Here is a 13,122-nt window from a genome sequence, read left to right on the forward strand (position 1 = left end):
TAGTCAGTGGAATTGTGCCTAGGAAAGCATCCTCTACCTGATAGAAATAAGCTTATACTATGGTTTAAGCTATCTCTACGTTTTAAGTTGTTTTCTAATCTGCTTTCTGGCTGCTTAGGGATGGTTTGGAGGATCCACTGGACGATACTGGCCTTGTGCAACAGCAGCTAGATCAGCTATCCACCATCGGCCGATGCGAGTATGAGAAGACCTGCGCTCTGCTTGTGCAGCTTTTCGACCAGTCAGCCCAGTCCTACCAGGAGCTGCTGCAGAGTGCCACCGCCAGCCCCATGGACGTTGCTGTACAGGAAGGTGAGCATGTTTGGAGGAATGTGGCCTGTGAGCTTGCTGTAGGTTGCCCATTCTCAAAAGTACCGTTTCAGAAGCCTGCAGTGCTGGTGAAATCCATAAATGGGGAGGCAGATCTCACAAACATTCCCTTGGAGAGGTGCCCGTATAGTGTAGAATATTTTTGGCTGTGGACAGACACTCCCAACACACACAGCAGTGCTGGCTGAAGATATTGCTGTCCTACAACTGACTCCATTCCTTTTTTGGGGAAATGTAGTGCATCTCCTTGCCCAGTCTTTCACAGACAAGTTATGAGGATGTTCTCCCATCCCCAGGTGGTCAGCACTGCCTGCCCCATCCCTCTTTTGTCTGAGGCAGGATATGGAGTGCTCATTTGAACCTCCCTGCTGGCTGTGTGGCAGAAATCTCCAGCTGGTGGTTGTTAATGAGTAACTGGGAGTGGGGTTTTCAGCTGGTGCCACTGTCTGAAGGAGGGTGTCTGTCCGCAGCATTGGGTGGGTTCAGCATGGAGGTTTTGTACTTGCACAGCTGGTTGGTTTAGGAATTGCTTAACACTAGCCATAAAGAAGCAGTTCCTTTGGAGGTTCAGGTATAGCTGTGTTATGCCCCCTCTCTAATAATGTAGCTGGCTTCCCCTTTCGTGGAGGAGTTGGGCGCATCAGCACAAGTATGGAATTTCCTCTTCCTTCTAAAACAGTATTGTCTGATCTAACACAGTACTTCTCTTCTTGTGCGTGTGTTTGGGCAAAACTCCATATGATGTGGACTTCTCCACCAGCCACATGTACTTTGAAAGAATAAATGCTGCCTGCTGGCATCTGCACATGTTTAAATACATAGAATACAGTTTTACAAGAAAGTGGCTTTCTGCAGTGGAATAGCTTTAAATAACAAAAATCTTCTAGGCAGACCTGGCATTCTTGTTTCTTTTCTAGTAAAGTTGTGCCTGCTCTCCACCAAGTGGAAAATTGAGTAATTTTGGTATAGATGGTTACTAAAGCAGAAAGGTACTCCTTGTGAATCCTGCCTTTGCTAAAATAAAATGCAAATCTCGGCTTCCTCTGTGTAATGTGTGATGTGCTTGGTTCTGATGTCCTCTGTTGGTTTCAGGGCGCCTGACGTGGCTCGTCTATATTATCGGGGCAGTGATTGGTGGTAGGGTCTCGTTCGCCAGCACGGATGAGCAGGATGCGATGGATGGCGAGTTGGTTTGTCGGTAGGGATGCTGACTGTTTTCTAGCTGCACCACTCCTGAAGTCAACAAAAGAATTGCTATTGTGAAGCTGCAACCATGTTCTTCCCCTCTCTTCACTGAAAAGAACAGTGTGGAATTGGCCATCCTGAAAGAAGAGATTGGCGGCACTGGCTAGAGCCAGGCAGCAAACTTCTGCTGTGGCTTGGCTAAATTGGGAAATCTGGGTTATAAGAAAGAGAATGAGAGGGGAAGAGCATGTAAGAGGGGAATGTTACCGGGCTTAAATGCATGCATTGGAGTAGAACTAAATGCATGATGGTTCTTTGCTGGGGTGGGGGGAAAAATCTTTTGTCTAGTAATAATCCAAAGTGGGTTTTGTCCATAAATATGCTATGAATATTGTAATTTTTCTGTAGCTGCTAAAACTTTATAATGTTGCCTAACACATGCTGGATTTTTGGGATTGTAAATCCTCTCAAATGCAAACTTTATTTGATGGGTGTAAGAACATGTAGCTCACTACTCATGAACAACCTTGAGTCACGCTGAGTGCCTTCTGATCCAGATCCTAATTGCTCAGCTTGGAAGCTAGGGTAGGAAAAGGAGCTAAGCTGTGAATGTATGGAAGATGGCCTGTTGGTGAGCCATGGCTAATAGATAATATCAAGCACTGGCTTCTCATGTAGCTGATGAGTTATTGAAGGGGAAATAGTGAGACCCCGTATATATTTCAGCTACCTTTAGTGCCAGCATATATGATACCTGTTCACAGAAGTTTATTTATGTTTTATCTTCTTTCCCACTCTGTGCTTTGTGGCACTTGCCAAAAGGAGTATCCTTGCTTTTGTCCCCCCCTGTTCTGCTGCATGTGTGTTATTTACCCTAAAATCCCTCCACCCCTTCCTTGCCAGCAAGGTCTGCTCATTTTGCCCATGCACCGGTCACAGCGTTGTTTCTGCAGGGCTCACAACAAAAGCCAAACTGAAGTGGGAGTGTCGTTTAGAGTCTGGCTTTTGTGAGGGGAGCAGGTAGTGGTTTCACAGGTGGGTTTGAGAACACAATGAATCAGTCACTGGGTAAGTGTGCTAAAGCACCCGAAACTCAGTTCTGCAGCAAATTAAAACCGAGGCCTTGCATCCCTGTTAGAAGGGATATAGAAGCCTTATAATGGCCTTGCACGGAAGAGGAATGTGCCCTAGTCAGTGTTTTGTTATCAGTTTTGTCAGTTCTTGACCCAAAATGACAGTGCCCACAGAAGGTGAAAAATACTGTTGCACGCAGCCTGGAAACAGCACCATGTGCCAGAAATCCCTCCTTTCTCCCGGTGTCCATCAGCAAGGTGTGTTTTTCCCACCTCTCTCCAGGGTGCTGCAGTTGATGAACCTGACGGACTCTCGTCTGGCGCAGGCTGGGAATGAGAAGCTGGAGCTTGCCATGCTGAGCTTCTTTGAGCAGTTCCGGAAGATCTATATTGGAGATCAGGTGCAGAAGTCTTCCAAGGTAATCAGTTCCCTTGCTATGTCTCTTTAGTGATGTAAGTCCAGTAATAGCTTCCCTTTTTAAATGAAAGCAAATGGCATTATTTGTTTTCTCTTTTTTATAGCTGAAAATATTTGAGACACCTGTCTGCTGTGTTTTGTAGATACATGTCCAGTGTTAATATTGCAAACCCTGAGCTGTTTTTGAAACACCGTGTTCTGTATGCATCAGGAAGGAGCCAGAACTTGAGACCTGGGTTCAGTTTTGTTACCTGCCAGGTCTCTTCTGTGACTTCAGATGAGTCCCTTAAGCCTATATACCCGTGAAAGTGTGCGAGTCGCACCACCTCAAGCACCCATGAGGAGCCTGAGCTTAGCATCTGTGCCTTGCTTCTTTGGCTCTAAAGTGAAGATAAATATCCATTCTCTTCATCGCAAGGCAATTGTAGATGTGCTGGACTTTGAATGCCTTGGTGCATTTTGAGAGATGCAAAATACCTTTTTCAAATTAAAAAAAATACGTAAAGAATGGGAACATCATTACTCTAGAATTAGATTCTCTTCCTTTCCAGTAACCTGAGACCTTCCTTCCCCATCTCACAGACTTTGGAGCAGTGATGTGGCAAGGGGCTTAGCGTTCCAGACAAATTCACTAAGAAACTGCTTGTAGGTGCAGGTGGAGGAGCACAGTTGTTATGTCCCCTTTCCCTAGGAAAAGCAAGTGCTCCAGCTTCTGTGTACAGTATCTGAACCTGCTATGACTAGCGACAGAAAAGAGATAGCAGTGATTAGGGCAAGTGTTGGTCTGGATCAGATCACGAGCATCTCTCTGCATTGTTTGACTGATCTGGGAAAGCCCAGAGCATACGCCCTCCCAGGCATGTGTGTCACAAAGGGAGAACAAGTGAAAAACAAATAATCCTTGATCATTACTTGTTTTGTTGACAGCTTTTAAACTGGTGTTATTTTTTTCCCCTCCAGCTGTACCGCCGTCTCTCAGAGGTCCTGGGGTTGAATGATGAGACCATGGTCCTGAGCGTCTTCATAGGAAAAATGTAAGTGTTCCTGCTTGCAGGCATCAGAGTGTCCAGGGTTTATTTGAAGGTGTAACCAGGAAAACTGGAATATGAGGGAGTGTTGTTCAGTCTAAAGCTAGTAACATCTGGCTACTTGAGAGAATTACAGCTTTTATCAGGGCTTAAGTCACGCACAATATCCAGGATTGATTTATCCACCGTGGATTCTAGCCTGGGCTATGGAGACACAAAAATAAGCCGTACACCAGGATAATGGATTCTCTTTCCAGTGCCTGCTTAGTAAAACCAAAGTCAGAGAGGGGACAGCCTCAAGCACTCATGCCCTATCACTTGACTATTGGCAATCACCAGCCACGAAAGCTCTATGGGGAGGGGACTGCTCCTTCAGAGGTTTTCTTTGCAAGTTGTGCTGTTCAGTACCAGAGTAGCACAAGTCCTTTCCTTAAAACTCTTCCACTCTGGTAGGCACCCTCTTCAGCGTGTTCCTTGGCAGCTCTCCTCTGGACCAAACCTGTCGACTGGCTTTTTGTCATGTCTTTGGCAGCCTCCGTGAGCATTTTGAACCAATTCAGTAGCTCCAGTGCTGATGCCCAGTGCCATGTGCCTGGCGACGTGCAGCAGCTAGCTCCCCCTCTACTTCTTTAGCATCGCCCCCGTCTTTACGTGCATGGGGCCTTGCCTACCCTCGTGCGCCCCGGCTGCGCATCATCCCCAAGGGGTGAAATGGCTCTCCTGGAAGAAGCAAGGGCTACTAGAATTCTGCAGCTGACAGTGGATGGTGCAGGTGCAGAATTGCATACGTCTGCATGTAGTCACTGCCGCAGAATTCTCTTACCCTTGCTGCAGAAACCAGCCCTGGAGTGCCACAGAATTCCAAGGGCCTGGGTATGGGCCAGTGTAGCTTGGGACCCAAGTAGTGAAGATTATCTGAAGGATAATTTTCTAGTCAACCAAATGTAAGTACAGTAATTTTATACCAATATTTTGTGGCTTGTGATGTCTGTGGTTTCGGTGGAGGGTGGAGCTGATGATGTTGGGTGACTTTTGAACTGGAAGAATCCGCCGCACAGCAAAGGGGAAGCCGAGCAAAGCCCTCTGATCTGTCTTTGTTGTCCTCTTCCCTAGCATCACCAACTTGAAGTACTGGGGTCGATGCGAGCCTATCACCTCCAAGACGCTGCAGCTGCTCAATGACCTCTCCATTGGATATCCTTTTCAGAAGAGCTGTTGGGTGCGCAGAACACTTTAACCTCAGGATGGGGGAAGAGTGACCCAGATGCTCGGCTGGAACAGGAGCACTCTGCGTGTAACAGATTCCTGATGAGAAGAGCAGAGTGCGAGTGCTTGGTCAACGTCTAGCTGTTGAATTGCAGTGGATGGCTATAATGTAGTTATTTTTATTTTGGATCATAATTGCTTTGTTACTTCCACAGTTCATTTGTTTGCAGTCTATCTTATGGTCTTCTACTTGTTCTTCCTGAGAGAGTAAATAAAAATGGTCACTGCAGGTCTCTGCAGTAGAGATGCATGCAGCTTGGTTGCTCTTGAAACAAATGGAAGAGAGGCTAGAACATACTGAATAATATAGATGTAAGTCCCCTTCCACTTTTGCCCTGGAAAGTGCTTTGCAAGCATTGCAGGAAGTTTTCTGCTTACTCTGCTTCTTCCTTAACACCCCCTTTACATACAGTAGTGTTAGAAAGCTGGTGAAACTGAGCGCCGTACAGTTCATGCTGAACAATCACACGGTAAGTCCTTTCACCTTCTGCTTTTCATCTCACAGCAAACTCCTCTGTCTGCCTTTGTGCAACTGAGATAATTCCCTAATTTTAACACCTGGACACACTTTTGAAGTTTACCTGTCTCCCAGATGCTTCCATCATACTAGTTTAGCCTCTGGAAAATGTGATCTGTGTTCTGTCTCTCTTTGTTCAAAGCCTGCCCTTCAATTTTGAGGGGCTGTAATTATGTGGTACCTTTCATCCCCGAAGGGTTAATGTGGGGGTCTCTTTACTCTCCACTGAAAGACAGCCATCTCCAGAGTGAAATGCAGGAGACGGCTGATACTGCTGCACATGCAGGCAGACAGCAGTGAGCACTGTTTATGCAATTTAATGCAAAATATAACAGCATTTCAGTGCCCCAGCTTTCATTCTAAAAGTGCCGGTTTGGAAGAAGTGCCATGTCTTGCAGTGGTCAGGATAGCAGCCTTGTTCCTTGGTACTCTGTGTGCAGATCTGGGATGCTGACTTGAAATCAAAAATGTTAGAATGAGCAACTAGAAGCCAGCAGCAAAGTATCAGATTTCTGACTTGCCTCTGGGAGCATGTGGTCATTTGATGCTGCGATGCTGTAGCGATAGGACTCCCAGCACCACATCCAGAAGGTTTGCATTGACTGGTTGAACGAGGTGCTGTATTCCTTGAGCTGGGGGATATTTTGCAGGCAGTCCCACGTCCTGTGTTTGGCCCAGAAGCTGCATTCAGACTGCATTGTCTGGGGCTACTTTTTCCCTGGAGAATGTGGGCAGAGTAACTGGGGATCTGTCTGCAGAGGGCTGGTTTTCAGCACCTTGATGCCTGAAGGGTCCCCATGAGTAAGGGGGGCAGATTGCTTCTCTGCTCTGGAGGCAAAGCAAGACTTCCTTGTTCGTCTGGTCCTGGGGAATTCCAAGATGAAAGATGATAACTGGTATCTTTGCCAGCAGATAGGACACTGCTCCGGGGTGTGCAGGTGCGGTGCCTGTTGCCCTCTGGTGGCCTGTTCTCCAAGATGGCTGGCAGATGTGAAGCGGTTATGAGATACCCGTGCAGCTTGCTGCTTCACATCCTTGCACAGGCTGAGAATTAGACAGGGGAATGAGGCATCCTCAGCCCGTGATTCAGGAGCCCATTCAAGCTGGTGGTTCCCCTTTAACCCATCTCTTCTCTTCCATTTGCAGAGTGAGCACTTTTCCTTCCTGGGCATTAACAATCAGTCCAACCTGACTGACATGAGATGTCGGACTACGTTCTACACTGCACTTGGACGTCTTCTCATGGTGGATTTAGGTACTAGGGTCTTTTCCTGGGATCCAGAGCAAAACTGTGTGGTTTGGATGCTGGGCTCTGCGATATGCTGGGTCCTGCTATTTAGGGAGCTGTAAGCTCTTCCAGAAAAGGATGCTGGAATGGGAAAAGGCAAATGCGATAAGGAAAAGGAGGGGAAAGAAGCTCAAGAGTGGGTTTGATGCCACGTTGCTGGGTACAGGTAGTTCAGAGGTGCACACCACCAAGGCTGGGGCTAAATTTTTCCTTCATAATATTCCAAATGTTTTCCTGATATGGCAGAGTTTGTTCTAAGCCTTATCTGTAAGTTAGGTATTGGCAGTAATAGATGACCTGTCTGGAAACCTGTGGTCTCTCTGCCTCTAGCTCAGTGGGTGAGCAACGTCTGAACGTCTAGCACAGGCAGTACTGCAGGGCTCAGGGATGTGCAGTCTATTTCCTCCTGATTTCTGTTTTTTTTTCTTTCAGGGGAAGATGAGGATCAGTATGAGCAGTTCATGCTTCCCCTCACAGCTGCCTTTGAGACTGTGGCCCAGATGTTCAGCACAAATACGTTCAATGAACAAGAGGCAAAAGTAAGTTGGGCAGGACCTTCCCTGTTATCCATGCTCTCCCTACTCTTTCACTTAGAGGCTTTGACATTTTCAGTTCAGACAGACAGGAGAGAACAAGTAACGCCTGCAGAGTGAGAGCCATTCTGCCCTCTGAACGAGACAAGTAGATGTTGGAGAGATAGGTGCTTTTCTTTCAGTATGTGGGGAAGCGGTGGTGTGCCTTATCCCTTGGGGTCTAGGTGCAGTTCGTAATTGAAGCAGTGAGCCTCATCTGCTAGCTTTCCTTCTGCTGGGAATGAAATACCCCAGTACTGTCACCGCACTGGCTCAAATTAAAGAGGGCTTCTGGCACTGAAGAGGGAGAACTGTCTAACCTGGGATTGGCATCCAGCACAGAAAGGCTGTATTGCTGTAGGGATGGGAGGAAGGGAAGTGGCTCTGGGCTGGTGCAGCCAGGGAGGGAATATTTTAACGTATCTTTTCTTTTGCAATACAGAGAACTTTGGTTGGTTTGGTGAGAGACTTGAGGGGAATAGCCTTTGCCTTCAATGCCAAGACCAGCTTCATGATGCTGTTTGAGTGGATGTATCCTTCTATTGCCCTAAAACTTGAGTCGTCCTGTCTGTCAGAGGGGAGAACTCTGGCTGACTGCATCCAAATGCCCTATTTTCCCTGCTAAATCCTGACTGGGATTTCTCTTCACTTTATAGTACTCTGTGTCCTGTCTCGAAGGCCTAAAATAGATTTGACTTGGTCTGTCTGCAGCCAAGTCAACCTAGAAATCTGCTCAAAGCTGAACTGTTGGGGTTTTTCCGATTGGACCTAAAGAGATTTGACCTGTAAAGCACAAAGGCCTTTAATGGGATGCTTGTTTCTCAGCAGCAACAAAAGCTTTCCTCTTGCTTGCTAAAGCCAACAGCGGTTGGTATCTCTGTCCTCTTGGTGAGAGCATAGCTGCTCAAAGAGCACGGTATCTGGGCTCCAGATTTCTCTTTGGCTGGTGAAGGTCAGCTGGCTGTTGCAGTGACAGATTTTTGTATCTGTCTTCCCTTTCATTCAAAAACTCTTTGGTTCTGGTTTTTCCTAGTATAAGTGTGTATGCAACTCCTTCAACGGACTTAAGATGATTTTTTTTATTATTATTATTTTTTCTGTGATAAAGCAGCATCTCTGTTTAACCTTGTTAAGTAAGCTCCTTTGCAAGGTTCGGGTGCAGTACACAAAATATGTCTTTTTGGTAGAGGTTGTGACCTTTTCTCTTCATGCAAAGCAACAAAGTTCCTTAGCTTTTACCTTGCAGCTACCCATCCTACATGCCAATCCTACAGCGGGCAATTGAACTCTGGTACCATGACCCAGCCTGCACTACACCTGTCCTCAAACTGATGGCTGAGTTGGTACATAATAGGTATGAACCTCCAGCATCTGAAAGCTGGCAGGGATTTGTGTCTGTCTGCTGCTTCAGCCTTTGTGTGGGTGTTGGTGCCCGGTTGTGTTTTCTCTACTTGAGTCTATTTATGCTATAAAGGCTGCTAAGGGGACAGGGGGGAAACTGGCACTGTTTCAGTAGGGAAGAAAATCTAACAGTTTGGATATCAGTCACGTCATGACTCAGTCAGACCAAGAGAGGCGATCAATAAACACTGAACTTGTTCAGCATCTGCTTCCAAGGACAGCACTAAGATGGAGGCAGGCAACTCATGTTAATTTTTAAAACCTGTGTTTGAAATGAGCGTCGTTCTATCTGGCAGCCAGATGACCACTTTTGCTTTAGAGCATCAGCTCTTTTTACCAGCAGAGAGGTACCTCTGATGCTATTCAGATAATTCAGAAGCTGTCTAATCTGGCAGTGGAAGGTTGCCAAGATGTTGCTCTGGCTTACAGCCAGCTGAACACAACCCTATAGGAAGGGACCGTTGTTACAGATGAGTGGAAGGGACACAAGGTTCAGGCACAGTCATTTGAGAGTTGGCTCTCCGTACTGTCAGACTGTTTGCCCCATCCGACCGGCATCTTTGCAGTAGGCCAATCCTTACTGGAATATGTCCACTCATTTATTTCAGAGGTGAACTGGACAACTCGCTGCGCTTCAATTGTAAGATCTATTCACTGTAGGGGAAAAAATGCCAAGCTCTGAATTCTTGGTCATGTTATGAATAGGAGCTAGTCAGCCTGCCCTACAATGCTGCTTCCAAGATGTTTGCTGTGTTTGTGTACAGTAGCCTAGTGACTATTGCCAAGACAGGATTTCCAGCCTCGATCTTGTAATATTCCTAACGTCTGTGAAATATAGGCCCTTTCTTCTGTGACAGCAGAGCTTGTCTGTCCCTAAGTGGCTGTGTCCTGTCTGGCTTTGGTAACGAACAGCAGTATTTTCTACCAGACCAGGGTGTTTTGTTGAACTCTGGGGAGCAGCCCTGGGAGGAGGGTGCCCCAGTACGCAGCAGCACATGGAGGTGCTGGAGTATTACTTTGGTTTTATTCCCGGTATGTTTGAGCTCAAGTTTATTCCCTGTCTTTCCATTAGATCCCAACGGCTGCAGTTTGATGTGTCCTCACCGAATGGCATCCTGCTCTTAGATAACTACGTATGGTGAGTACCCAGCAGGTGGGATCCGGGCAGCCTCGGTCTGCCCTTGACTCCTCCGCTTGCTTGAGGAGTGAGGGCTGGGGCACTTGCCAGCTCAGAGGGCGAGCCCGGGCTGGGAAGCCATGCCAAATCGCTTGCTGAATGCATGCTTAGCTACAGGGAGATGCTTCTGCTTGAAGTGCTGGGTAGGCAGGCAAGCAGAAGGGGCAGGGTGTTTGCCGTGAAAATGAGGAAGAAAATGACAGCAATGAGCAGGAGCCCAGCTGAGCCCCTTGTGAGTGTGCAAGGTGACATGGGCAAACCTGTGAAGCAAGTAGAGAGCAATCTGTCCTTATGCTGTCCTGTTTCCACAGCAAAATTACATGCAGTTGTGTTCTCCCGTGGTTCCTAGTAGAGCCGCGCTTTTAACTTGTGTCAGGTTCCTTAACCTTTGGCTGGGGAATAAGTCTTTGGTGCTTGTGGCTGACTTCTCAGTCACTCCTTATGGCTCTACTTTTGTTTTTCCTGCACCCTGGGTGAGAAAGGGTTTGGATGTGGTTGCTGAAATACTGAGTCCGCTTCTGTGCTCATGCAGGAAATCGTATCCTAACGCTTGGGGAGGTCCCAAAGGATCAAGTCTATGCCTTGAAGCTCAAGGGGATTTCCATCTGCTTCTCTATGCTGAAGGCTGCACTGAGTGGGAGCTACGTCAACTTTGGGGTCTTCCGTCTGTACGGGGATGATGCACTGGACAATGCCTTGCAAACTTTTATCAAGCTTCTGCTTTCCATCCCTCACAGTGACCTTCTGGTAAGCTGACACCTGTGATTAGCAGTTTAAACACATGGCTAGGGAAGACAGGGTTGGAAGATTATGCAGTAGAGGAATACTTTAATCACAGAGACGAGTGAACTTGTGCCACTTCCTGGAACCCCAGCTATAGGCACAGGCCAGCAGGAAATTACAGCTCCTGGAATGTGCAGCGGCAGGTCCTGCGTGAAGGCTGTAACCCCACCACCCAAGGCCCCGCTGGGCAGCCCCGCTGCTCAGCTCTCCAGCAGGGTATGCTCCAAGTCTCAGCAGAGCAATTACCAAAATAATTCCTCCTCTATCTGAAAAACACTTCCTGCGAGTAAAGGATTGTTCTTCCCTGTATTGCCTGTGGGCAGAGATCTTGATGCATCAGCAATTACAGTGCAACCTGCTTGCTGAGGACATCCACCTACAGCGTCTTGCTCCTATCCAGACCTCGTATACAGAAATCCATTTTGCCGCAGAGCTTTGAGACCCTATCAGCACAGTCTTGCTTGGCAACAATATCAAGGAGGGAGGGCAGCATATATTCCTCCCAAGTCTTATCTGTCTTATTACCATAGCAGGATCTGAAAGAAATTGTTGCCATCTTTGTGACTGCATTCAGCACGTTTTTGATTTAATATACCGGTGGCCAAACCATTGCTCTTGAGACATGTAACTCTTGAGATGGGGCCACTTTGCAGGACTCCCAGCAGAGTCCCCCCACCAGTCTGGGGGCTGCTTGAGGGGTCTGGCACTGGCTGCGGTGCAGGCTGCTGAGCCCAGCACAGCGCATGTTGATTTTTATGTGATCTGGCACTCTGCATGGACACCTGGAGAGTCATTCCTATCTCTGAATCTCCAGCACTGGCATTAGTCAGTTAACACTCCCCATTTAGAAAAGAACGAAGCAGTGGGGAAAGATGGTTTGATATAACAGTGTTGGGAACCTGCTGGGCCATTGTTGCTGGAGCCTGTTTGGAAGGCTCTTGTTGGGGGAGAAGAGGATAAAATATGTTGGCCCATAAGTTATGCTGTTAGAGAGGTTGGTTTGTTCTCTTTCCAGGAGATTCAGTAAGCAGTTTTCAGGTGATTAATGGGTTGGGTGTAGCAGAAAGCCTTAACTGATGGTTACAGGCTAACCATGAGGCCTTAAAAGTCTTTCTCTCCTCCTTTCTCTGCAGGATTATCCCAAGCTCAGCCAGTCATACTATTCCTTGCTGGAAGTTCTTACCCAGGACCATATGAACTTTATAGCCAGTCTGGAGCCTCATGTAATCATGTATATTCTCTCTTCCATTTCAGAAGGCCTCACTGCACTAGGTAACTACTTCTGCTCTCTGTTGTGCTCTTAGGGCTTTGATTTGGAAGTGGGGAAAGATTTTGGTTGCTTTGAATGCATGGTATTTCAGGCTAACAGATAAATTAAGATGTACCTTGTGAATGGGTGGAGGAGTTTCACCTCTGTTAAAGCTGGGACGTTAGAGATAGTGAATATGTCGGTGAGGAGGTTACCGACTCATTTAGGGTTAGGTGGTTCTTGCTTGCAAAGTCCCTAAAAGGACCCAGATAAATGGTGGCGTTTCCCTGGGAGCCTGCCCAGGTGCATCTGAGCAAGGGAAATGCTGGCAGTACCCCAATATCTTCCCCTTTCCTGTTCTTGCAGACACCATGGTTTGCACAGGCTGCTGCTCCTGTTTGGACCACATTGTCACCTATCTCTTCAAGCAGCTGTCTCGCAGCACCAAGAAGAGGACCACACCTCTGACCCAGGAGAGCGACCGGTTCCTGCACATAATGCAGCAGCACCCGGAGATGATTCAGCAGGTAAAGACCGAAGGCGTAGAGCCTTGTTGTGGCATGGCATGGTAAACTCCCTGATAAGCCCTGAATTTTCTTAGCATGATGTAATATGGGGGCTGCATGCTCTCAGCTCTAGAGCCCCGGGCTTTTCCAGAGCAAAAAGGATTTTTTGCTAGTATTGCATCTCTCCTACACATTCATCATATGGTAGATCTGATTCAAAGCCATGCTTCAGGGCCATGGTTTTCCCTGTGCAAGGAACAGCATTTTTGCATTTCAGATCTGAAAAGAAGTAGCCAAAAATGAGCTTTTTTCTTTTTTTTTCTTTTTTT

General features: G+C 47.1%; 1 protein-coding gene across 1 annotated transcript in view; it reads left to right on the forward strand.

Moving 5' to 3' along the window:
* Window positions 1–12,814, forward strand: part of LOC104078376 (exportin-7-like) — a gene marked incomplete at both ends in the record, with an annotated part of 28,390 nt that extends 15,576 nt beyond the window's left edge. The window contains 15 exon segments of the mRNA XM_009579992.1: window positions 119–312; window positions 1,423–1,528; window positions 2,872–3,007; window positions 3,967–4,040; window positions 5,148–5,228; window positions 5,707–5,770; window positions 6,964–7,072; window positions 7,538–7,644; window positions 8,120–8,208; window positions 8,924–9,031; window positions 10,151–10,201; window positions 10,203–10,216; window positions 10,788–11,002; window positions 12,172–12,310; window positions 12,654–12,814. Of these exon segments, the coding sequence (XP_009578287.1) occupies window positions 119–312; window positions 1,423–1,528; window positions 2,872–3,007; window positions 3,967–4,040; window positions 5,148–5,228; window positions 5,707–5,770; window positions 6,964–7,072; window positions 7,538–7,644; window positions 8,120–8,208; window positions 8,924–9,031; window positions 10,151–10,201; window positions 10,203–10,216; window positions 10,788–11,002; window positions 12,172–12,310; window positions 12,654–12,814 (1,648 nt within the window).
* Between the last annotated feature and the right edge of the window lie 308 nt (window positions 12,815–13,122).

Source organism: Fulmarus glacialis, unplaced genomic scaffold (genome assembly GCF_000690835.1).
Source record: "Fulmarus glacialis isolate BGI_N327 unplaced genomic scaffold, ASM69083v1 scaffold43076, whole genome shotgun sequence".
NCBI lineage: Eukaryota > Metazoa > Chordata > Aves > Procellariiformes > Procellariidae > Fulmarus > Fulmarus glacialis.